The 22,404-nt window shown below is 41.3% G+C and overlaps 1 protein-coding gene across 1 annotated transcript; it reads left to right on the forward strand.

Moving 5' to 3' along the window:
* The first annotated feature begins 6,235 nt into the window (after positions 1-6,235).
* On the forward strand, positions 6,236-21,652 carry LOC106979027 (zinc finger protein 699). Its single transcript, XM_027050129.2, has 6 exons — positions 6,236-7,071; positions 10,636-10,721; positions 11,603-11,729; positions 15,492-15,590; positions 15,987-16,170; positions 16,519-21,652. The coding sequence occupies exons 2-6, from the start codon at positions 10,677-10,679 to the stop codon at positions 17,975-17,977; spliced, it is 1,914 nt and encodes a 637-aa protein (XP_026905930.1). The 5' UTR covers positions 6,236-7,071; positions 10,636-10,676; the 3' UTR covers positions 17,978-21,652.
* The last annotated feature ends 752 nt before the right edge of the window (positions 21,653-22,404 follow it).

Genomic DNA, 22,404 nt, shown 5'->3' on the forward strand with positions numbered 1-22,404 from the left:
CATTTTAGCCAAATGTAGAACTTCAAATCAAATGTCATCCATCTAGGTGGTGATATCTGGGAGGGGTGCTCTAATGAAGGGAATAATCATGTTTAACTCTAGTCTACTGTCAGCCTCATTGATGCTTAGTGGCTCTAAGCACAGGCCGACCAGGGAATTAAAAGGTGAAATGGCAGGAATCTGTACCCTTTCAGCGCCTTTGCTTGGCCAGTAATTACTGCAGCATATTGACCACCAACCTCCACTGGTTAACTGGTTCTTAACAGCTGGTGCCCACCAACAGCAAAAAGCTTTAGGCTCATTTCATGAGGGTGGCTCAGCAGGTCCCATCCTAATCATGGGAAAAGGTGATTGTCTGGAACACCCAGGACAGAATCTTGTAGCCAAAGTGCCCGATTTTAACAGTTAAGCTGGTTCCTGCCCCTTTTGTTAATCCTCCTCCCAAGGTATTCACTTCCTGGGGCTGGGGAAAGGGTTAGGCCCTTAAGAAGAGAGATGATGCGTATTACTTCCTCCAAGAGTCAACCCTTTTTTTTTTTTTTTTTTTTTTTTTTTTTGCCTTCCCCTTTTGCCTTTTGGTCTTTTACAAGTTTTTGGATGGTCACTGGCAAAGTGGAGGATAAAATGTCTTTGTTCTTACAGTGGTGACACTCCATTTTTTTTCTAGCAGAGTATGTCAGTCATTTTTTTTCCCCCCCAGGATCCTTCACTCTGTCCTGTCTCATCTCCCCCAGGAGCTTGGGCTCTTTCCTCCTCTGGGTGGTATGAAGTTGTGGTAAGCAGGACGCAACAGCCATCTCGTGGTTCAGAACATTTTTTCAGTAAAACAGCCACCTTCTTTGGGCTCCTGGGAAAGGCAAGGATATAAACTTCTTTGACTTTAGTTACTTTAATGTTTTGGCTGGCTGGGCCCAAGAGTTGGGGGTCTCAATGGCCCTCTGGGGCGGGGCTGGAATGCGATCCTGGACAGTAGATCTGAGTGGGACTACAGCTAAAGCTTGCTGGCTGTGGACAAAGGCACCTCCCCCAACTGTGCTTAGGAGACCTGCCATCCCTGCCTTATGGGCTTATGAACCTGTTGTAGCAATTCCTAGGGACTTGTCTAGTCTCAGAGTATCCCAAAACGCCAGTTGGCCATGGGGACCTCCTCTCGCTACAGCCCATGATGGGGTCAGAGGCAGCCCACCCTTGGTCCAGACTGAGGCACTTCTCCCCTTTTCCTGCTTGGGCCCGGAAGTCTTACAGGGTCCAGAGCTGCTTAGTGGGGGACCAAGCAGGCAGGCTTACCTCTCTCCCCAAGCTGCTGCACCTGACCCCAAAAGTCAGTTCCAATGATGTTCACTCAAATACCTATGAGATAGGGAAGCTGAAGGGACTCCATTTTATTTATTTATATTTCTAAATGTTTAAAAATGTTTTTATTTATTTTTGAGAGGGAGAGCACGAGTGGGGGAGGGGCAGAGAGAGAGGGAGACACAGAATCCAAAGCAGGCTCCAGGCACTGAGCCATCAGCACAGAGCCTGACACGGGGCTGGAACTCATGAATCATGAGATCATGACCTGAGCTAAGTTGGACACTTAACTGACTGGAGCCCCAGGACTCCATTTGAGAATGACCTCATCTCTGCTGTTTTTCTGCTTGGCCCCATTTACTCATGTTCAATATTTTGCCTCTGAATAAGACAAAAAAGCTATGTTCCCATTCAGGGGGAAGGCAAGAGAGTTAATCATTCGTTGAGTTTCATCCTAGGCCCCAAATACCTGATAACACCTAAGAAGAGCCAGATCCCAAACATGTTCCAGGACATTAGCTTTGAACAAGCCTTGGTTGATAATGGCATCAATACCCCTACCTTTAGTAATTTGTGGAGTCTATTGCTCACCTGACACTTGCCTTTGATTGGACCCTACCCTGGATTCCTGAAGAAAAATGTACTCTAGGCCCTTTTCCAATATAAATCCCTAACCCCAATTCTCTTTTCCTTTCCTAGTCTCCCAGACACTCGGTCTGCCATTCTCCATCACCGATGCTATTATTCAAGAAACTCTGTTTTTACTTTCTCTGGCTTGCATTTGATTTCAATCCTGTGAGAAGCCAAAGGCCCCCTTCACTGGTCCTGTGGTACCCTCCTCTGGGTCCCTGGGCCCACCCTGCCTGCATCTTGTTGAGGCTACCACTTGTTGAGGCTAATGAGACATAGTGGGAGATCCCAAAAAATAATACAGAGCAAGGGGTGCCTGGGTGGCTTAGTCGGTTAAGCAACCAGCTCTTGATTTCATCTTAGGTCATGATCTCACAGTTCAAGTGTTCAAGCCTTGCATTGGGCTCTGTGCTGTCTACTTGGAGCCCACATAGGACTCCCTCTCCCTAGCTCTCTGCCACTCCCCTGCTCGCTTGCTCTCTCAAAATAAACTTCAAAAAATAACAAAACACGCAGAGCAAAACAGCACAGAACAACACCATGTCAAACTGACACACAGGTATTTTAGAGTTTCAACCGCTTGAAACTGTCCAGTATAGTTTTGTCAATCGATTGTCCTGTTGACTGGTGGTCCCTATTATCTATTTCCTGATTACCTCAGCCGCATCCTGATCACCTGTAGGGAATTTGAGAGATTTGAGGACTGATCTGGGGAGAAGACAGGACCACAAGAGGTAGAAAATCCAATGACCTTTACTGGGTTGACAAAGATTTACCATCCATTGATCTCCACCGTACCTCTTGCCTATAAATTCTCATTTACCCATAAGATACTTGGATTTGAACCTGCTTTTATACTAAGGTCTCTTTTCCCCTGTTGTGATAGTGCTGAATAAAATTGGTTTTACCACTTTAAGTCCACCACTGTTTTTCCTTCAACAGGGTGGCTCTTGGACAGGGTTGTGTGACAGGGGAAGTCCCAACATGAGACCATCCAAAGGCTTATGGCACAGAAGCCACCATCCAGAAGGGGAGGAGGGCAAGGGAACCCCTGGGGGAAAAGGGCATCTGGGAGTGGTCTTACTGTCTAGGTGACTTTGCTCAGCACAATGGAGGAGTCAGAGAGCTCTGAAAGGCCACAGCAGCTTGGTGTTTTACTAGGCTCTATGTCTTATCAGTGTTCAGTAGATGCTGGGTGACATTTTCACAGTATCCAAAGCAGGGAGGCTCTGAAAGGCTAAAAATATGCTTGTTGGGCTATTTTAAAAGTTGGATATGCAAAAGTTTGAGTTTGGCCCCAGAGGGCTTTTGAGTTAATGGGTCACAGCCTGTAGTGAAGAAATAAACAACCCAAAGGCCAATACACAGAGTGGCTTATTAGCATAACAGACCTTTATCTCACACTACACACTAAAATGAATTCCTTGAGGAGTAAACATTGAGAAGTTTTAAAAATAATAAAATGTGGAAGAAAATTAGGAAAATAACTTTTATACTCTAGAGTTTAGGAAGATTTAAAAGCAAGCTAGGAGGGGCACCTAGTGGGCCAGTTGGTTAAGCCTCTGACTCTTGATCTCAGCTCAGGTCTTGATCTCAGGGTTGTGAGTTCAAGGCCCCCCTGCTTAAAAAAAAAAAAAAAAAAAAAAAAAAAGCAACCTAGGAAACCCAGAAAATATTCTTTAAAAAGTACAGGCTTGGGCGCCTGAGTGGCTCAGTAGGTTAAGCGCCAGATTCCTGATTTTGGCTCAGGTCATGATCTCACAGTTCATGAGTTTGAGCCCTACATCAGGCTCTGCACTGTCAGAGTGGAGCCTGCTTGGGATTCTCACTTTCTCTCTGCCCTCTCCCGCTTCATGAGGTTTTTTGGGGGTGATAGTGGGGCTTGTGGGGTCCAGGTTTGATGACCAAGAAAGAAATTTTGAAGACGTTTTTGGTGCAAAAAGGTGATTTTATTGAAGCACGGGGACAGGACCCATGGGCAGGAAGAGCTGCCCAGGGACCATGAGGAGAGACTGGTTATATACTATGGGGTTGGGAGAGGTAAAGTCCAGGGTAAGTTTTCAGTGAGATTTTCATATGCTAAAGAAGACTCACAGAATAGTGGAGGCCCAGCCATTGTCAAGCTAGGGTTGTTTTTCCCTCTAGCAAAGCATTAGCATTAAGACCATAAGGAGTTCCTGTAGAAACATTTTAATCTGCCAGCCTCAAGTATTTGTCAATGGGCTGGAGGTTATAGGGAAATTTATTTCTATCTGCCATTTCCTTCTGCCTTTGTTTACCACTTTACTATGGAGGAGCGATGGAGACTTAGGTCCTGCAGGACTATGATCTCTATCAGATAACCATTTGTTTTTCCTTTTCCTTTGTTCTTGGGCAGCTAGGAGTGTCGGAGGAATATCACACATATCCTACCTGGGGTGTTTGCAGCCTGTCAGCTTGCCTTATGCTCCCTCCTTACTGCTCATTCTCTCTCTCTCTCAAAATTAAATAAACATTAAAAAAAAAAAAAGTACAGACTCGGGGCGCCTGAGTGGCTCAGTCAGTTAAACATCGGACTTTGGCTCTGGTCATGATCTCATGGTTGTGGGTTTGAGCCCCAAGTCAGGGCTCAGAGCCTGGAGCCTGCTTCAGATTCTGGGTCTCCCTCTCTCCCTGCCCCTCCCCACTTGTACTCTGTCTCTCTCAAAAAATAAATAAACATTAAAAAAAAAAGTATAGACTCAAAAGTATAGACTATTGGGTTATGTAAAATTAAATATTGTATACAGATATGACATCATAAAGTTAAAGAAGCAAAGTTATCAGTTAATAGATGCAAGAACACTTGATTACATTGATCAAAAACTGATAATACATCTTCATAAACCAGATTTTAAGAGGTACTTCATTAACTTCATAAAGAACACAATCTGAGTTTTTTGTGTCTCATGTCCATGAAGTACAGCCAGACCAATACTAAACCATCCTGCACACCTAGAAAACTGATCTGAGGATTAACACAACAATCTGCACAACCTGAACCACAGAATCCAGCAGGGATACAGATGGTTCCTGGCTTAAGATGTTAGATTTAAAATTTTTTGACTTTATGATGGTGTGAAAGTAATATGCATTCAGTAGAAACCATACTTTGAATTTTTAATTTTGATCACATCCCAGGCTACTGATAGGTGGTATGATACTCTCTTTTGATGCTGGGCGGGGGTAGCCAGCTGCAACCCCAGTCAGCCATGAGATCATGAGAATAAACCACCAGTACACTTAAAACCATTCTATGTCCATATACCCTTTCTGTTTTTCAAGTTCAGTACACTGCTTAATAAATTGCATGAGATACTTAACACTTTATAAAAGATAAAATAAGCTTTGTGTTAGATAATTTTGCCCAACTGTAGGCTAATGTAGGTGTTCTAGGCATGCTCCAAGTAGGCTAGGCTAAGCTATGATGTTAGCTAGGTTAGGTGTATTAAATGCATTGTAGACTTAATGGTATTTTCTACCTGGGATGGGTTTGTCAGGGCATAGCCCCATTGTAAAGTCAAGGGAAACTGTAAATATACTTCCTTTAATAGATTCAGGACTATGTAGCTCTTCAACTTCTTTTCACAGCTTCAGTTTGTTTTAAGTTTCAAAATTTGTCAATTTTATGTAAAATCTATTTTAAATAGAATGATGGATGAATGAATACATCTCGATGTATAAGTGTGTAAAAACAAAACAAAACAAAAACAAACACAATCTACAGCAAATAGCTTACCTAGCATCCTTGATAATCATTACCGACCAAGACAAGAATGCTTGATTTCTTTCTGACTTTACAAGTTTGAGAGGTCCTGCACAAAGAAACGAGGTAGTATTAGAACAAGAAAAAAACAGGACAGAAAATTGTATTTATACGGAAAATCAAATAACGTAATGACAACTATTAGAGGAGAGCCAGGTTTCCAGGTAACTGGACTTGCATAAACAATTATCAATAGCCTTTCTCTACAAGAGCAGTAATCAATAAAACAATGAAAGGGAAAACTAAAGACCTAAGAAAGGACTGAATTAATGGAAGGGAGATCTTAGGAAGTGGTATAGGCTTAAAGTTATAACTATCGTGTCCTGTGCATAACAAAGTGGAGAAGGGTATAAATTCAAAAAAACGCAATTGAGCATCCAGTTGTCTGGCTTCGGAGCCTGAATGGGAGCCCCTAACCCTATCCCCGCAGCCCCGCCCCCTAGACCTCAGCTCCCCAAGAATTGCCAACCAAGTCTCGCCCTTCCACCTGGTCTCACCGTAAACCGTGCCCTTCGGAATAGTCAACTAAGCCACGCCCCTAGGCGTTGTCTCGACCCAGCTCCGCCCCACAGTCCTAATCAACCAAACGTCGCCACGGACCTGATGCCCCCCCAGTCCCGTCCAATTCCAAATCCTGCGCTGATTCGCCCCCAGGGCTCAACCGCCTCTCTCCCCAGAAGAAAACTAGCAATTCTCTTCCACTCGCGGCCAGAAAGAGACGCCTCCCGCCCGACCACCCCCCTCGTAATCTTACGGCTCAGCTACCGAGGCTCCGCCCCTTACGCTGTGCGAGGCCCAGAAACCGGAAGCAGAAGTGGACTCATGCGCCTGCGCGAGCTGGCGGCCATCTCTCTTCGGTCCCCGTCTCGAGTCTGAGGTAGTTAATTACCTCCGTTCGTGTCCTTCTCGGCTGCCCCTGGCCAGCGCCAGGTCCGACCCGCTGGAGGCGGAGAGGTCGGCATTTACAGGACGGCCTCTCGGCCGTGCCTCCTATCCCCGCTGGAACCCAGCGGCAGGCCGCCGTTCGTCCCGAACTCACTGAATCCGGAGCTCTGGGCTGCGTCCAGCAGCCTGGGTGAGTCGGCTGTAGGTTAGAGTTAGAGAACCACCTTCGTATTTAATCGGCCTTCCAAAGCATCTTTTGGTGTCTTCTCAGAGTGTAAAAGCATCCCTGCCATTCGGGTTACGGGGACGAGCGCCTCCACCTCGTCTGTACGTTGGTCTGGATTTCAGCGTGTTCGGTGAGCACGGGGTGGTGACATTTGCTTCAACTCCGTTCCCATCTCTCCCCTCCTGGGGCAGGAGATATTTGATCGGAGAACTTTACCTTGCCTGTGGGCATCCATTTGATACATTATATCCAGGTACATAAATGTGAACTGATTACTTACTATCCCTGTTACCCCTCCCTCGTGGAATGCAGCTATAAATTTTAATCATTTATTTGTAGATTGTTTTGAATTTCATACCGAGAGTGCGGTCTTGTGCCATTCTCAGCATTTTCTCTTTTATTCTTGTACCTTGCATTCCTCTTTCTTTCTTTCTTTCTTTCTTTCTTTCTTTCTCTCTTTCTTTCTTTTTCTTTCTTTCTTTCTTTTTAATGTTTATTTGTTTGAGGGAGAAAGCACGAACAGGTGAGGGGCAGAGAGAGAGAGAGACAGAGAGAATATCCCAAGCAGACTCTTTGCTCTCAACGTAGGGGCCGGATCTGGATCTCCCCATCCCTGAGATCATGACCTCAGCGGAAATCTAGAGCCAGTGGCTTAACCGACTGAGCCACCCAGGCGCCCCTTCCTTTTATTTCTTTAGGGTATTTGCTAGGACTTCCACTACGGTAGACAGACAGTACTAGAATAGTGTATAATTTGCATCCTTGCCTTGTTCCTGATCCCAGAGTTATTCTATCATTTCAGCAGTTAAATAGGATGTTTGCTGTAGATGTTTGTAGATAATAATTACTTTTTCCAACTAAAGCTGTTCTCTAATTTTGGTGGGTTAAATTATCACCAATGGATATTCATAGAGATCAGTCACTATTTTGTATCTAAGAGGAATAGTCATGGTTTTCTGTTAATGTGATGATTATATTAATTGAAGATTCAGTTTTTAACCACTATTCATTTCTTGACTGCACTAATATTTTTATATTACCTTGCATTCATATGTATGAATGAGATCTTGCCTATTTTATTTTGAGTTGTACTTTTCTGGTCTTGGAAACATTCAGGAAAATCATATTTTCCACCCCTGCAATGGAATTAGGAACCCTTTACTTATTTGGTGAACTTGCCTGTGAAACAATTTGTAATTTATATTTCCTTTGTGGGCATGTTTTAAACTACTGTTTTGTTTAATTAAGAGCTGGTTGTAATCAAGTTTTGTATTTATTTTAGAATGTTGCCAGAAAGGGGCGCCTGGGTGGCTCAGTCGGTTAGGTGACCAACCTCGGCTCAGGTCATGATCTCCCAGTTGGTGAGTTCGAGCCCTGTTCGAGCCCTGCGTCGCGGGCTCTGTGCTGACAGCTTGGAGCCTGGAGCCTACTTCAGATTCTGTGTCTCCCCATCTCTCTACCCCTCCCCTGCTCATGCTCTGTATCTCTGTCTCTCGTTAATAAATAAACATTAAAAAAAAAAAAAAAAGAATGTCGCTAGAAAGTTATACTTCTTTTAGAAATTCATTCATGTCTGTACATTTTCATATATGTTTCCTTAATATTTTGGTTATATTCTCCCTGCAACATCTGTGGTTGTGACCCATTCATAATTCTATTAAAATTGCTAAAGGTATGTTGATTTCATTAGTTTTCAAAGGGCACATTTTTAGTTTTTATTCTTTTTGTTAAAAAAATTTTTTTTAGCATTTATTTATTTTTGAGAGACAGAGAGTGAGTGGGGGAGGGGCAGAGAGAGAGGGAGACACAGAATCTGAAGCAGTCTCCAGGCTCCGAGTTGTCAGCACAGAGTCTGACATGGGGCTTGAGCTCACGGACCCTGAGATCATGACCTGAGCTGAAGTTGGACACTTAACTGACTGAGCCACCCAGGCGCCCCTCTTTTTATTAATTTTAAAAAATATCATTAGTTTTGTCTTATTTTCATTTTTCTGAACGTTTGTGCTGTTCTTTTTCCAACCTTTAAATTAATCGTTAGCCCACCATTACTGATTTTTTTTCGTCTGGAGTTGATGATATTTATAAATATATAAATCATACCAGCTGTGGATTTCCAGTGTTCTCTGAAACACTTCTTTTTTTTTTTTTTTAATGTTTATTTATTTAGAGAGAGCGAGCATGAGCGAGAGGGGCAGAAAGGGAGAAAGAGAATCCTAAGCCTGCTCCACGCTTAGCGTCGAGCCTGCATGTGAGGCTTGATCTCACAACTGTGAGATCATGACCTGAGCCAAAATTAAGAGTTGCAAGCTTAACCCACTGAGCCACCCAGGTGCACCTGAAACACTTCTTTTAATTTTCTACTTCTTCCCTGCCACAAAAGTAGTCCTGTCTCACTAAAGGTAAATAGGTGTGTGCCTCTCTATCCCTATACTGTGCTGGCTACCTTACTATGTATCACGTACCACTACCTGATATGTTTCTCTGTTTATTCCCCTCCTTTAAAAGATTATAACATCCCTGTGCTTCAGGACTTTTCTGTTCTGTTTAGTGCTATATCCCCTGTGACTGTATGTAGTGGGATCAGGGTAAATATTACCTAAGTAAATATGAAATAAAGAAGCAAGAGGTAAGGGCCTTACGGGAAGTGTCCTTGCTCAAGACAGGAGGCTTAGTCAAGAGAAGGAGCTCACGAAGATAAAACATTTCAGTAGAATACTTCGTTTGTGTACTCTCTAGAGTGCACAGCAGGGTTCCAGGCCAGACTCTGGTAATGTTAGTAATAACAGCCTCATTAACAACTAAATTGTAAGGTCTGTGTTCAGAAATACGCCCATTGGGATTTTAGGCTCTGAAGGAAAATAGGCCTGCATTCACACGCCTGTATATGTAGTATATACGCCCTTTCTGACTGAGTAGCATTGAGTATGTGGTTAATCGATGCTAAGATTTCTCAACTCTAAACTAGTTGTAATATGTGGTTTGCAGAGCTTCTCTGAGAGGAAAGCTCTTGGCAAAGTCATTCTCACATCATGGTCGCTCAAATGGCACGTTACTAATGTAGTAAAGGATGTTGCGGTTTTTACTAGATTTAAAACATACTGCTGGATCCACTGCACGGACAAAACGGTTGCGTTTTTGTTATTTTAAGTTTGCGTAACAGCTGCAGAGAACGCCGTCGGAGATGACCTATTTTGCTAACTTGAGGTGTTCTTGCCCTGCTGCTGCGGTCCTCTGTACAGGCAAACTTTAGCAAGAGAGTCAAGCATGGCAGTCTTCACTGCCTCCGACACGTGGAATTGAGTCGGTTGATGCTCTTTCTCAAAAACCAAGTTTCAGAGACCCTGCAGCCCCTGGAGGGAGGATTCGGTGGTCAGAGGCTGGGAAAAGAAATGTCGGGAGTGGAGCCCCCAGAAGTTGGATATATAAGTGCTGTTTTGGATTTGACACAGTGTGTATTTTTATGGTTGAAGGCATCGTGTCATAGGTTTTGCTTTTCATTATCATGGGAAAATTGACAGCTAAACTTTTAAAAATTTCAGTTAACTTACAAAATGGGACGTTTAACCTTTTTTTTTTTTTAATGATCAACACGGACCACAGCAATGGTTTCTAGCTCTAAAGAGTTTCTAGCTCTAGAGGAGATAAGATTACTTCACCTTCTTAGCAGATCAGTGTGTGTTTGGTTGGGTGTCTTGGGGCTGTGTGCGTGTGTGTTTGTTTTGAGGGGCGTGGTCCCTCATAATGGACCTGCCGTAGCATCTCGCCTCGTGAGTTGTGGGGAGATCTGGATTCTCGTGTCTTCTTTCTCTTGCTTCAGCTCTAACTTCTCAGTACTCTGGCTTTCTTCATGAAGGGAGCATGAAAGAAGAAAGAGCTGCTGAGTTGCAGAAAAATATGACACAGGTAAGTTGGGGCTAATAATTCGCCAAAAGAATTTTCCATTCCGCTAGGTCATTGACCTCCTAATTGTGTGGAGCAGTGGTCAGCAGTCTGCTTCTCTGTTGGGCCACATAGTAAGTATTTTAGGCTCTGAAGGCTATAGAGTCTCTATTGCAATTGAACTGCCAATTTAGCCTAGAGCAGCCCCAGACGGTACTTAAACAAATGTTTTATTGTGGTCCAGTAAAACTTTATTTACACAAGCAAATAGTAGGCTGGATTTAGCCCATGTGCTATAGTTTGCTGACCCCTGGCCTAGAGGACAAGAAAATATGGCTAGCTGTGGGCCTGACATGAAAGTTGTATTTCTGCAGTCCCCTGGGTCTCAGGTTAGTGAAAAAAAGAAGGGCTCTCTGTTCCTCGGTGTGTTTTTATGCATTTAAACCTCATTGCGATATGACCCAGTGTTTCATGTTGTGCTCAGTGCTATGGTGGGAAAGAAGGAAGCAGGTGAAATTGTTTCTGTAACAAGTAACTGCTGGTGTCAATGTGGAATTTATTTCATTTCTAGAGCATTTCTCTCATTTCAGCCATATGCTCTGGACTGTTCTGGATTATTATAAGACTGGAATTGGTCACCATCAAACTGTGGAAAAGATAAATTTAACATTTAGAAGTGTAGTTAGATGCGTGAGACAGGATTGGATCAGTTAGGAAGAGAGTTACGGGGAGAGCAAAAGATCTGATGACTGCATTCTGGGGTAGATGTCAGGAGACCATAGTATCTTCAGAACTTACTATGAGTTAGTTAGTTCTCAGTTCCCCAGTATTATCAACCTCATCAGTTCTGCATATATGGGGAGAGTTGGTACCTTCCTGAAGAGAATATGTGTGGTGTGTTTTAGGACTCAGTGGTCTTTGAGGATGTGGCTGTGGACTTTACCCAGGAGGAGTGGGCTCTGCTGGATCTTGCTCAGAGGAACCTCTACCGAGATGTGATGCTGGAAAACTTCCAGAACCTGGCCTCATTAGGTAAGAGTGGCAACATTCCTTCATTTAGTTGTTGAGAAAACAATTTTACTAATTGACCTTGTTCTAGGATTTGGACTGAGGAATTAGAATATAGTGGTAAATACGACAGACACTCACTGACTCCAAGGAACTTACTGTGTCTAGTGGTTTCTTCATGAAAATAAACATCTGTGTAGTGAACTGTCTTTTTCTTGTGGTTAAAAGCGTTGATGCTTATTACGTGTTGAAAGTGTGGGCATAGACTTCGGGCATCCCTTTGGGTCTTGGGGAGGTTTGTGGTTTCGGTCCTTAGGATAATTTTATTGATGTCAGTGTTCTTTACTCAGAGACTACCAGGAACATACCTGTAAACAAGTGGGGTTTATTACTCAGTGACCTGGGGAGCTGTGGTATGTCTCAGAAAGGTGTTAAAAAGTACATATTATAGGGTTTGTGCTTTGGTTGAGTGATTTGGGGATGGGCCTGTGGAAGCTGGCTGTATTAGTTTCCTAGGCCTTTCATAACAAAGTACCACAAACTGTGGCTAAAAACAGCAGAGACTTATTTCATATTTCTGGAGACTGGAAATATAAGGCCAGACTCCTTTTGGAGGCTCTATGGGAAAATTTCTCCCGTCTCTTCCCAGCTTCTGGTGGTTGCCAGCAATCCTGGGTGTTTCTTGGTACACAGCATATCATTCTTTTTTTTTTTTTTTTTAAGATTTTCTTTTTAAATAATCTCTCCACCCAATGTGGGGCTCGGACCCACAACCCCACGATCAAAAGTTGCATGCTCCACCAACTGAGCCAGCCAGGTGCCCCATGCAGCTCTCTCATTCTAATCTTTGCCTTTTTTAAAAGAAAATGTTTATTAATTTTTAAGAGAGAGAGCAGGAGCTGGGGAGGTGCAGAGGGAAAGAGGGAAATAGGGTCCAAAGCAGGCTTTGTGCTGACAGCAGAGAGCCCGATGTGGGGCTCGAACTCATGAACTGTGAGATCATGACCTGAGCCAAAGTCGGACATTCAATCCACTGAGCAACCCAGGCGCCCCTCTAATCTTTGCCTTTATCTTCACATGGCCTTTTTCCCTTTTTATGTTAATCCTTATAAGGACACTAGTCAATGGATTGAAGACCCACTTCAATCCAGTGTAACTTCATCTTTACTTGATTATATCTACAAAGACCCTATTTCCAAAGTAACATTCTGAGGTTTCAAGTGAACATGACTTTTTTTTTAAATTTTAGACAGAACGCACGCTAGGGGGGGAGAGGAAGGGGGGGAGAGGGAGAGGGAGAGAAAATTTTAAGCAGGCTCCATGCTCAGCGAGGAGCCTGACGAGAGGCCTGATCCCATGACCCTGGCTGGGATCATGACCTGAGCTGAAATCAAGAGTCACTTAACCGACTGAGCCACCCAGGTGTCCCTGACATTTTGTTTTAAGACACTTGTTTTTAGAGCAGTTGTAGATTCACAGCAGAATGGAGCAGTAGATGCAGAGATTTCTCATATATGCCCTGCCCCTGTACAGGTACAGTGTGTCTTCTGCTATCAACATCTACCAGAGTGGTACATTTGTTACAACTGACAAACCTGAATTGACACATCATCATCACCCTGCATCCATAGTTTACATTAGGATTCACTCTTGGTGTTATACATTATGTGGTTTGGACAAATACGTAATGGTATATATATCAATCATTATAGTATCATACAGAGTGGTTTAACTGCCTTAAAATTCTCTTTGCTTTGTCAGTTCATCTCTTCTTCCCCTCTAACCTGTGGCAGCCACTGATCTTTTTACTGTATTCATAGTTTTGGCTTTTCCAGAATGTCATGTAGTTGGAATCATATGGACCAAATCGTATCGGTTTTCCCGTGGCTTCTTTCACTTAGTAATATGCATTTATGATTCTTCCATGTCTTTTTGTGGCTTGATAGTTCATTTCTTTTTGGTTCTGAATGATATTTCATTGTCTGGATGTACCACAGTTTTAGTTATCCATTCACCCACTGAATGACATCTTTTTTTTTTAATTTTTTTTTTTTTTAACGTTTATTCATCTTTGAGAAACAGAGAGAGACAGAGCATGAGTGGGGAAAGGGCAGAGAGAGGGAGACACAGAATCCGAAGCAGGCTCCAGGCTCCAAGCTGTCAGCACAGAGCCCGACACGGGGCTCGAACTCACAAACTGCGAGATCATGATCTGAGCCGAAGTCGGATGCTCAACCGACTGAGCCACCCAGGAGCCCCATGAAGGACATCTTAATTGTTTCGATGCTTGGGCAGTTTTGAATAAAGCTGCGGTAAACCTGTGTGTGCAGGTTTTTGTGTGGACATGTTTTCATCTCCTTTGGGTAAATTCCAAGAAGTGTGATTGCCCTATCATACTATCTTCCAAAGTGGGTGTCCCTATTTGCATTCCCTCCAGCAACAAATGAGAGTTCCTTGCCAGCGTTTGTTGGTGTCAGTGTTCTGGATATTAGCTGTTCTCATAAGCGTGTGGTAGTATCTCATTGTTTCAATTTGTGTTTTCCTGATGACATTTTGAACTATATTTTCGTATGTTTATTTGTCATCTGTATCTCTTCTTTGGTGAGGTGTCTGTTGAGGTCTTTGGCCCGCTTTTTACTCAGGTTGTTTGTTTTCTTATTGTTGAATTTTAAGAGTTCTTTGTTAATGGGGGTGCCTGGCTGGCTTAGTCAGTAGAGCATGTGGCTCTTGATCTCGGGGTTGTGAGTTTGAGTCCCACATGGGTGTAGAGATTACTTAAATAAATAAACTTTAAAAAAATTATTTATTTTGGATAACAGTCCTTTATCAGATGTGTCTTTTCTAGATGTTTTCTCCCAGTCTGTGGCTTATCTTTTCATTCTCTTGCCAGTATCTTTTGCAGAGCAATACTTTTTTAATTTTAATGTAGTCCAGCTTGTGAATTTCTCTTATGGGTCATGCCTTTGGTATTGTATCTAAGAAGTCATCTCCAGACCCTAGGTCATCTAGATTTTCTCCTATGTTTTCTTCCAGGTATTTCATAGTTTTGCACTTTACATTTAGGTCTTTGATCCATGTGATCCCTTTTTGAGTTGATTTTTGTGAAAAGTGTAAAAGTCTGTGTCTAGGTTAATTTTTTTCCATGTTGGGGTCTAGTTGTTTCAGTCTTTGTTGAAAAGACTATCTTCTCTATTACCTTTGCTCCTTTGTCAAAGATCAGCTGACTGTGTTTATGTAGGTCTATTTCTGGGCTCTCTGTTCTGTTTCATTGATCTGTTTGGACATAAATTTTCAAGGGACACTGTTCAGTCCACAGGTGGTCACTTTAGATTGGATGCTGACAAAAAGAGGTAGAAATTTTATTACGGAGTAGTGTGTGTGTATTGCGGGGGGAGGGGGGGGTCACCCTTAGATTAAATTACATAGTGGCCTTGTTTTGCTTAATTTTATCGTGGTCTCAGCATAACCTTGTTTAAGATTGGTATTCTGTGAGATTTTTATATTCAACAGGAGAACAAAGGGTCCTGAGTATCAGACCGGCTTCTAATATTGAAGTTTAGATATGATTGTCACATTGGTTCTAGAAATCAGAGGCTGTGTCATTGTCTGTGTCACTGTCAACCCCCCCTACCGTGCCCCCACTTGAAAAACTTTTTTGACGTCTTGTTGAAATTAAATTTACCTTGCCCATAATTAAAGTATCAGAAGAGCAAAATTTTGACTGTCATGGAAATGTTCATGGTTTGTCATTGTTTTCCGTCATGATAAGCCTTTCTGCATTACTAGGGTATCCACTCCACACGCCGTATCTGATCTCCCAGTGGAAACAAGAGGAGGACCTGGAAACAGTGGAAAGAGGACCTATCCAGGGGGAGCACCAGGAAGGCAAGAATCCTTGGGAGAAACTATCCTGGTTGGGGGGATATTACGTTTGGAAAAATCTAATAAAAGCAGAGCAAAATTTTGTTTTGTTTGAGGGGTCTGATCTTCCAGATTCCTTGTTTTGATTTTTTTATCAGTATTCTCACAGTATCCTTGTTCTTGGAAAGATCTGTATTTCCTCTTGTAAGTTAGTATTTGGTCATGTGCACTTTATCCGGTTCCTTTGTGTTTTGTTCTCCTAATAATTCCCTATTTGTGTCACTATCAGTCCTAGTCTTCATAGAATTATTTCTTATTTGCATACCATTTTGACCATTGTGCATATTATTACCAAAGTCCTGAAACAGCCACACTTCCAGAAGTCCTTTGCTTATAGGTGCCTTTACTTTTTTGTTTCAGGTTTTGAGACTCAACTTAAAACTAGAGAATCAGTTACTCCACAAGATACTTATGGACAAAAAATATCCAATGAACAGAAGATAGTTAGATTCAAAAGGAATGATTCTTCGTCATCCATTTTACACAAAAACGGGGAATACCGGGGTATTTATTATCAGAACAAAAACCGTGAGAGACATTTGAGGTAAGTAAGAAAAAGTAGTGCCTGAGGAGAGGATCTTAAAATGTCATAAAACTTAAAAAAACATGTATATAGAACTTGGTCAAAAATTGTGAATTCATAAAGAATCTTTCCAAGATTTTTTTTTTTTGAAAATTACATTGAGATCTTCACTATTTGACACATAGTTCAGTTGTAAGCAATTATCAGAAAAATTATATAAGTCAAAACAACTCATTGATAATATTGGCTATGGTAGAGCCCTCTGGGAGAACTTTGAACTTGTAATTTGATGGGGCAGAAAATGTACATAATTCCTGAAAATGGTAAAAATTTATTTACCACTAATAATGTGCTTTTTATTTTTAAAAGAAGCCCCGTGGTGGAGAACATCAATGAACACAGTGAAGAAAATTGGCGTGGACAAACCTTCAGCCAAATCTCACATCTGAATATACTGAAGAGAACTACTGAAGTAAAGTCCTATGAATGCCGTGAGTGTAAAACGGCCTTCACAGATCATCTATCCCTTAAAAATCACATCAGGTCTCACGCCGGAAGCAAACCCTATCAGTGTAAAGAATGTGGGAAAGCTTTTCATTTTCTTGCTTGTTTTAAGAAGCATGTGAAAACTCCCACTGAAGGGAAACCCTATGAATGTAAGGAGTGTATGAAAGCCTTCGCTTGTTCTTCATTCTTTAGGGCACATATGAAGATTCACACTGGAAAGACGAACTATGAATGTAAAGAATGTGGAAAGACCTTTAGCTGTTCTTCATCCCTCACGGAACACAAAAGGATTCATAGTGGAGATAAGCCTTATGAATGTCGGGAATGTGGGAAGGCCTTTAGTTGTTCCTCCTCACTCTCCAAACACAAGAGGATTCATAGTGGAGATAAGCCATATGAATGTAAGGAATGTGGGAAGGCCTTTAGTTCTTCCTCTCACCTTATAATACACATAAGAATTCATACTGGAGAGAAGCCTTACGAATGTAAAGAGTGTGGGAAGGCCTTCAGTGAGTCCTCAAAACTCACTGTCCACGTCAGAACACACACAGGAGACAAACCATATAAATGTAAGGAATGTGGGAAAGCCTACAATTGTCCCTCCTCCTTAAGTATCCACATGAGAAAACACACTGGAGAGAAACCCTATGAATGTCTGGAATGTGGAAAAGCCTTCTATCTTCCCACTTCCCTGAATACACACGTGAAAAATCAAAGTAGAGAGAAACCCTATGAATGTAAGGAATGTGGAAAAGCCTTCAGTTGTCCCTCATCCTTCAGAGCACACGTGAGAGATCACACTGGAAAGATACAATATGAATGTAAGGAATGTGGGAAGGCCTTTAGCCGTTCTTCATCCCTCACGGAACATTTAAGAACTCACAGTGGAGAGAAGCCTTATGAATGTAAGGAATGTGGGAAAGCCTTTATTAGTTCCTCCCACCTTACAGTACATATAAGAACTCACACTGGAGAGAAACCTTATGAATGTAAGAAATGTGGAAAAGCCTTCATTTATCCCTCAGCCCTTAGGATCCACATGAGAACACACACTGGGGAGAAGCCCTATGAATGTAAGGAATGTGGAAAAGCCTTTCGCCATTCTTCATACCTTACTGTCCATGCAAGAATGCACACTGGAGAGAAGCCCTTTGAATGTCTGGAGTGTGGGAAAGCCTTCAGTTGTCCCTCATCCTTTCGAAGACATGTAAGAAGCCACACTGGAGAGAAACCCTATGAATGTAAGGAATGTGGGAAAGCCTTTGTGTGCCCTGCCTATTTTCGAAGACATGTGAAAACTCACAGCAGAGAAAATACATAAATGTCAGAAATATGGGAGTATCTTCAAGGCATTTTCACATCCTCCGTCTAACATTGCGGAGATACCCTATGAATGTAAGAAAGCAGGAAGTTGTTGCTTATCTGTTTGAAGACTCGAGAACTCACAGCTGAGAGAAACCTGTGTATGTAAACCTGTGGTAATACCTTCAATGAACATCACTGTGGATAAGGAAGCTTAACTAGAAGTGCAGATCAGTGACTCACCTTGAAAGTGGACTGCTGGCTCATTGATTTTCACTTTCTGTTTTCTGGTGTGAATATTTGAAGTGATAAGTTTTCCTCTAATACTTTTTCAGCTCTAACCATGCTTAAATTGTGAGGTACTTTTATTTGGGCTGAGACGTAAATGTTCTTCATAACAAAATCTTTTGGACCCATAAGGGGATTTTTGAGGTGTTTTTCATAGGCAGGCAGGAGTGGTTTTTTTTTTTTTTTTAATTAGTTTCTAATTAATGCTCATTGTTCTCCAAGTATACGAACATTATGGTATCAACACTTTGGTATTTGTGATTTCTTTTGTAATTTTTTTCTTGTAATTGGTAGTTTCATTTTGATCCAGCATGGTAGATACTGGAAATTGCCTACTCGGTATTTTTTTCTTTTCTCTTTTTTCTTTTTTCATACTTATTTATTTTGGGGAGAGCGCAAGTAGGGGAGGGGCACAGAGAAGGAGAATAGAGTATCTGAAGCGGGCTTTGTGCTGACCGGCTGACAGCAGTGAGCCCGATGTGGGGCTTGAACCCACAACCCTTGAGATGATGATCTGAGCTGAAGTCAGATGTTTAACGGACTGAGCCACTCAGGTGCTCCTTTTCTTTTTCTTTCTTTCTTTCTTTTTTTTTTTTTTAAACTAAGAACTTCTAGTTTTTGATGTTACCGGTTTTTACTATTAAAAGCTTTTCCTGTCTAATACGCAATTTCAGCAGAAATTAATAAGTGCGAAGTTCTCCAAAGAAGAGTCGCCTCTGATACCTTGTTTTTGTATGTTGTTCTTTGTCCTTACTCAAGGCTGGGAGTTGGACCCAGTGTTTTGAGTTTAAAAAGAGACCTTGTGAGAAGAAAGCTAGAAGTAAAGTTGGTTGAGCTGGCTTGTATGTGTTGGCCATGGTTGGGACTTCATTTCTCAAAATCATTTCCTTCATCCAGTTCCAGGTTAGAGTTGTTGAAAGTAGTTTGCATGAAATGGGAAGGCAGAAGAAGCCATTATTCTTCATTTAGTGGAGCCATCCAATGAAGACAGATGCATAGGGGCCAGGTGGGCTTCAGTTTCTGGCTCATTTTCCTGATTACTGGACCCACCAATCAATTCTAGCTTGAAACAGAACATTATATGTTTTCACTTCAGTAACCTCAGAGACAGCAGCTCTGTAGACCTCTCCATAAGTTCCTCCATCATGGTCATACACAGCTTCTTAGATTTTCTGGCAAGTTCCAGCACTGTCATTTTGCTGATATTATAGTCCCTCTGGCACATCACCTGAATATGTAGAATTGGCGCCATTTTGGAGCAGGATTGTTATCTGTGGTCCAATCCATCACGTCACTTTGCTCAAGGGGAAAGACAGCTATGTAAATCCCCTGGGACCTCAAGTGAGAAGCGCTGTGGACGGCAGGGAAGATTAGTTATAATTGTAAGCATCAGACAGGGTGTCATCCTATTTTACTGGAGGAAGATGTATATTTGACACCTTCAAACATTTTTCTGCTTTTTTGAGAAAGAGGAGTTCTCTAGTTTATGCTTCTTCAGGTACATTTAGCTATACTTCTCCCTTCTGTTACATTTCCACTTTATTTCTGAAAGTATACCTATGGCACTTTCCCTTTATCATTTTCTGCTCTTTTAGTAAAGCATATATATACCAATATGCATGAAGTGTGCTACTCCTAAGTGTATAACTTGATGAAATTTTTCTTATGTACACACCCTGATAATCAGAACATTTCCAGGATTCCAGAAAGTTTATTTATCTGCCTTGTCAATAATTGTTCCACAAAGGAAACCACAATTTTGACTTTTCATTCAATTTATTAGGTTTGCTTATTCTTGATTTTCTTGATCTTTAAGTGCTTAAATACAATATGTACAATTACGTGTTTGGTTTCTTAGTGTGGTGTCTGGTTTACGTTTTAATTGCTCCTTTCACAGACTTAACACTCATTTCTCTTGATATACGTTTTGTATGTAGGAATGAGATCACTGGGTAGACTTTATCTTTAGTTTCGATAGTTACTGCAGTTTTTCAAAAAGGTAGATTACACCTATCATCCTAAAAGCAATGTGTGGAAATTGTGATTATTCCATTTAGCTGGCCAAACTTTCTAATTTCAGCCATCCAGCAGAGGATATGGTAACATCCTGCTTTGGTTTTAGTTTGCAGTTACCTGATATGTAAGGATGAGAAGTACGTTTTACGTGCTTGTTGGATACCTTTTATGAGGGCATCCTGTTGAAGCATTTCACCCATGCTTGGTTCCTTTTTTATTTCAAGGGTTTCTAGGTGTTTATCCTTTATTGTATGTATGTGTATCTCTATATCTAAGTACATATACATACGTATATAAAACCTTTATATATGTGTGTGTGTATATGTTACGTATATTACATATACATATATTACAAATAACATTTCCCAGTCTCTGGCCTCTCTTTTCACTTCTCATTTTTGTAAGCTATAAAGAGTTTATTATCTTGATGAATTCTGTCTGTGTGTCTTGACTGTGCATTTTTGGGTTAGCTATTCTTCCAGGCAGGCTATTTCTCTCTGCTGTAGGTCCCAGAAGATCCAGGCTCTTTCTTTCCATGTTGAAGTCTCAGGGAGGAAAGAATCGATGGCCTTTTTGAATAACTCCAATATGTTGATTATAATAGAATCTGACTGGCTCACTTGCTAATTGTTATCGAGTCACAGTGCAGTGTCCCGATTTGTTTAAGGCAGGCTCCCATGCTCATCCAGAAACCATAGTAGAGTCTGCACTGAATCAGAGTCCTGACAATTGTCATGTATACAGAGAGGGGAGGAGGCAGCAGTGGACAAGTGCGGATATGGGAATAGAGGTAATCTTGTCTGCTAGCATGTTGTGCTTACTGTGGTCTTAGCAATAGTGGGGAACTGAAGTCTGGTAACTCAACAAGGGCTAAGTAATTGTAGAAATCCTTTCATAAAGGTTAGATGCCATCTGTTAACATATCTTTAGATTGCTAAAGATGGCTTCTCAATCTCTATGTTGCTTTGTAGTATGTAGGGAAATCTGGGAGTGAGACAATTTTTTTATTCTTCATTTGTTTCTATATTTTTAGAATTTCCTTATCAATTTTCACAAATATGCTGAGAGTATGCTTGGAATTGGCATTGACTTGATGCAATAACCTGAATGAAATTGACATCTTTATGATACTGAGTCTTCCAATTGAACATAATATAATCATCCATTTACCAAGGTTGTCTGTAATTTCTCTTAACAGTATTTCATGGTTTAATTGTAGAGGTCTTGAATATTTTTAATTTATTTCTAGGTATGTGGTATGTTTTGCTTTCTAAATATTTTTATTTATTTCCTTTTTTATTTTTCAGCTAGCGCGAATTACAATTTCTTTTTGTACTTTGATCTTTTTATCCAATGACATTCATAAATTAAATTATTATTTGAAATATTATTCAAATAGTTTGTGGATTATTTTGGATTTTCTGTGTATACAATCCTGTCAGTTACGAAAGAAAGTCTTACTTGATTCTCCCCCTCCTTTTTCTTTTTTTAAGTAGGCTCCACGCCCAGTGTGGAGCCCAACGCAGGGATTCAACTCATGACCTTGAGATCAAGAGTTGGATGCTTAACTGACTGAGCCATCCAGGCACCCCAAAACGTCTTAACTTGGTTTCTAAACTTTGTGGGTTTTTTTCTTTTCACCTCAACTGCTTTATAATGATGAATAGAAATGATGAATATGAGTATCTTTGTCCTGTTCCTGATCTTAGGGGGAAATGTGCCATATTTCAGAAGTATAATAATAACTATAGTTTTCATAGATTAATTTTATTAATTTATTATTTTTTTTAAATTTACATTCATTAGTTATGGGATAAGGCAACAATGATTTCAGTAGAATCCTTAATGCCCCTTACCCATTTAGCCCATACCCCCTCCCACAACCCCTCCAATAACCCTCAGTTTGTTCTCCATATTTAAGAGTCTCTTATGTTTTGTCCCCCTCTCTGTTTCTATATGATTTTTGCTTCCCTTCTCTTATGTCCATCTGTTTTGTATCATAAAGTTCTCATATGAGTGAAGTCATATGATACTTGTTTTTCTCTAATTTTGCTTACCATAATACCTTCTAGTTTCATCCACATAGTTGCAAATGGCAAGATTTCATTCTTTTTGATTGCTGAGTAATACTCCATTGTCTAT

The sequence above is a fragment of the Acinonyx jubatus genome, chromosome A2 (genome assembly GCF_027475565.1).
Source record: "Acinonyx jubatus isolate Ajub_Pintada_27869175 chromosome A2, VMU_Ajub_asm_v1.0, whole genome shotgun sequence".
Classification (NCBI taxonomy): Eukaryota; Metazoa; Chordata; class Mammalia; order Carnivora; family Felidae; genus Acinonyx; species Acinonyx jubatus.

Coding starts and splice junctions, on each gene's coding strand:
- LOC106979027 (XM_027050129.2), top strand. CDS start 10,677: ATGAAAGAAGAAAGAGCTGCTGAGTTGCAGAAAAATATGACACAG. Junction 10,722..11,602: donor TGCAGAAAAATATGACACAG/GTAAGTTGGGGC, acceptor GGTGTGTTTTAG/GACTCAGTGGTCTTTGAGGA. Junction 11,730..15,491: donor CCAGAACCTGGCCTCATTAG/GTAAGAGTGGCA, acceptor CTGCATTACTAG/GGTATCCACTCCACACGCCG.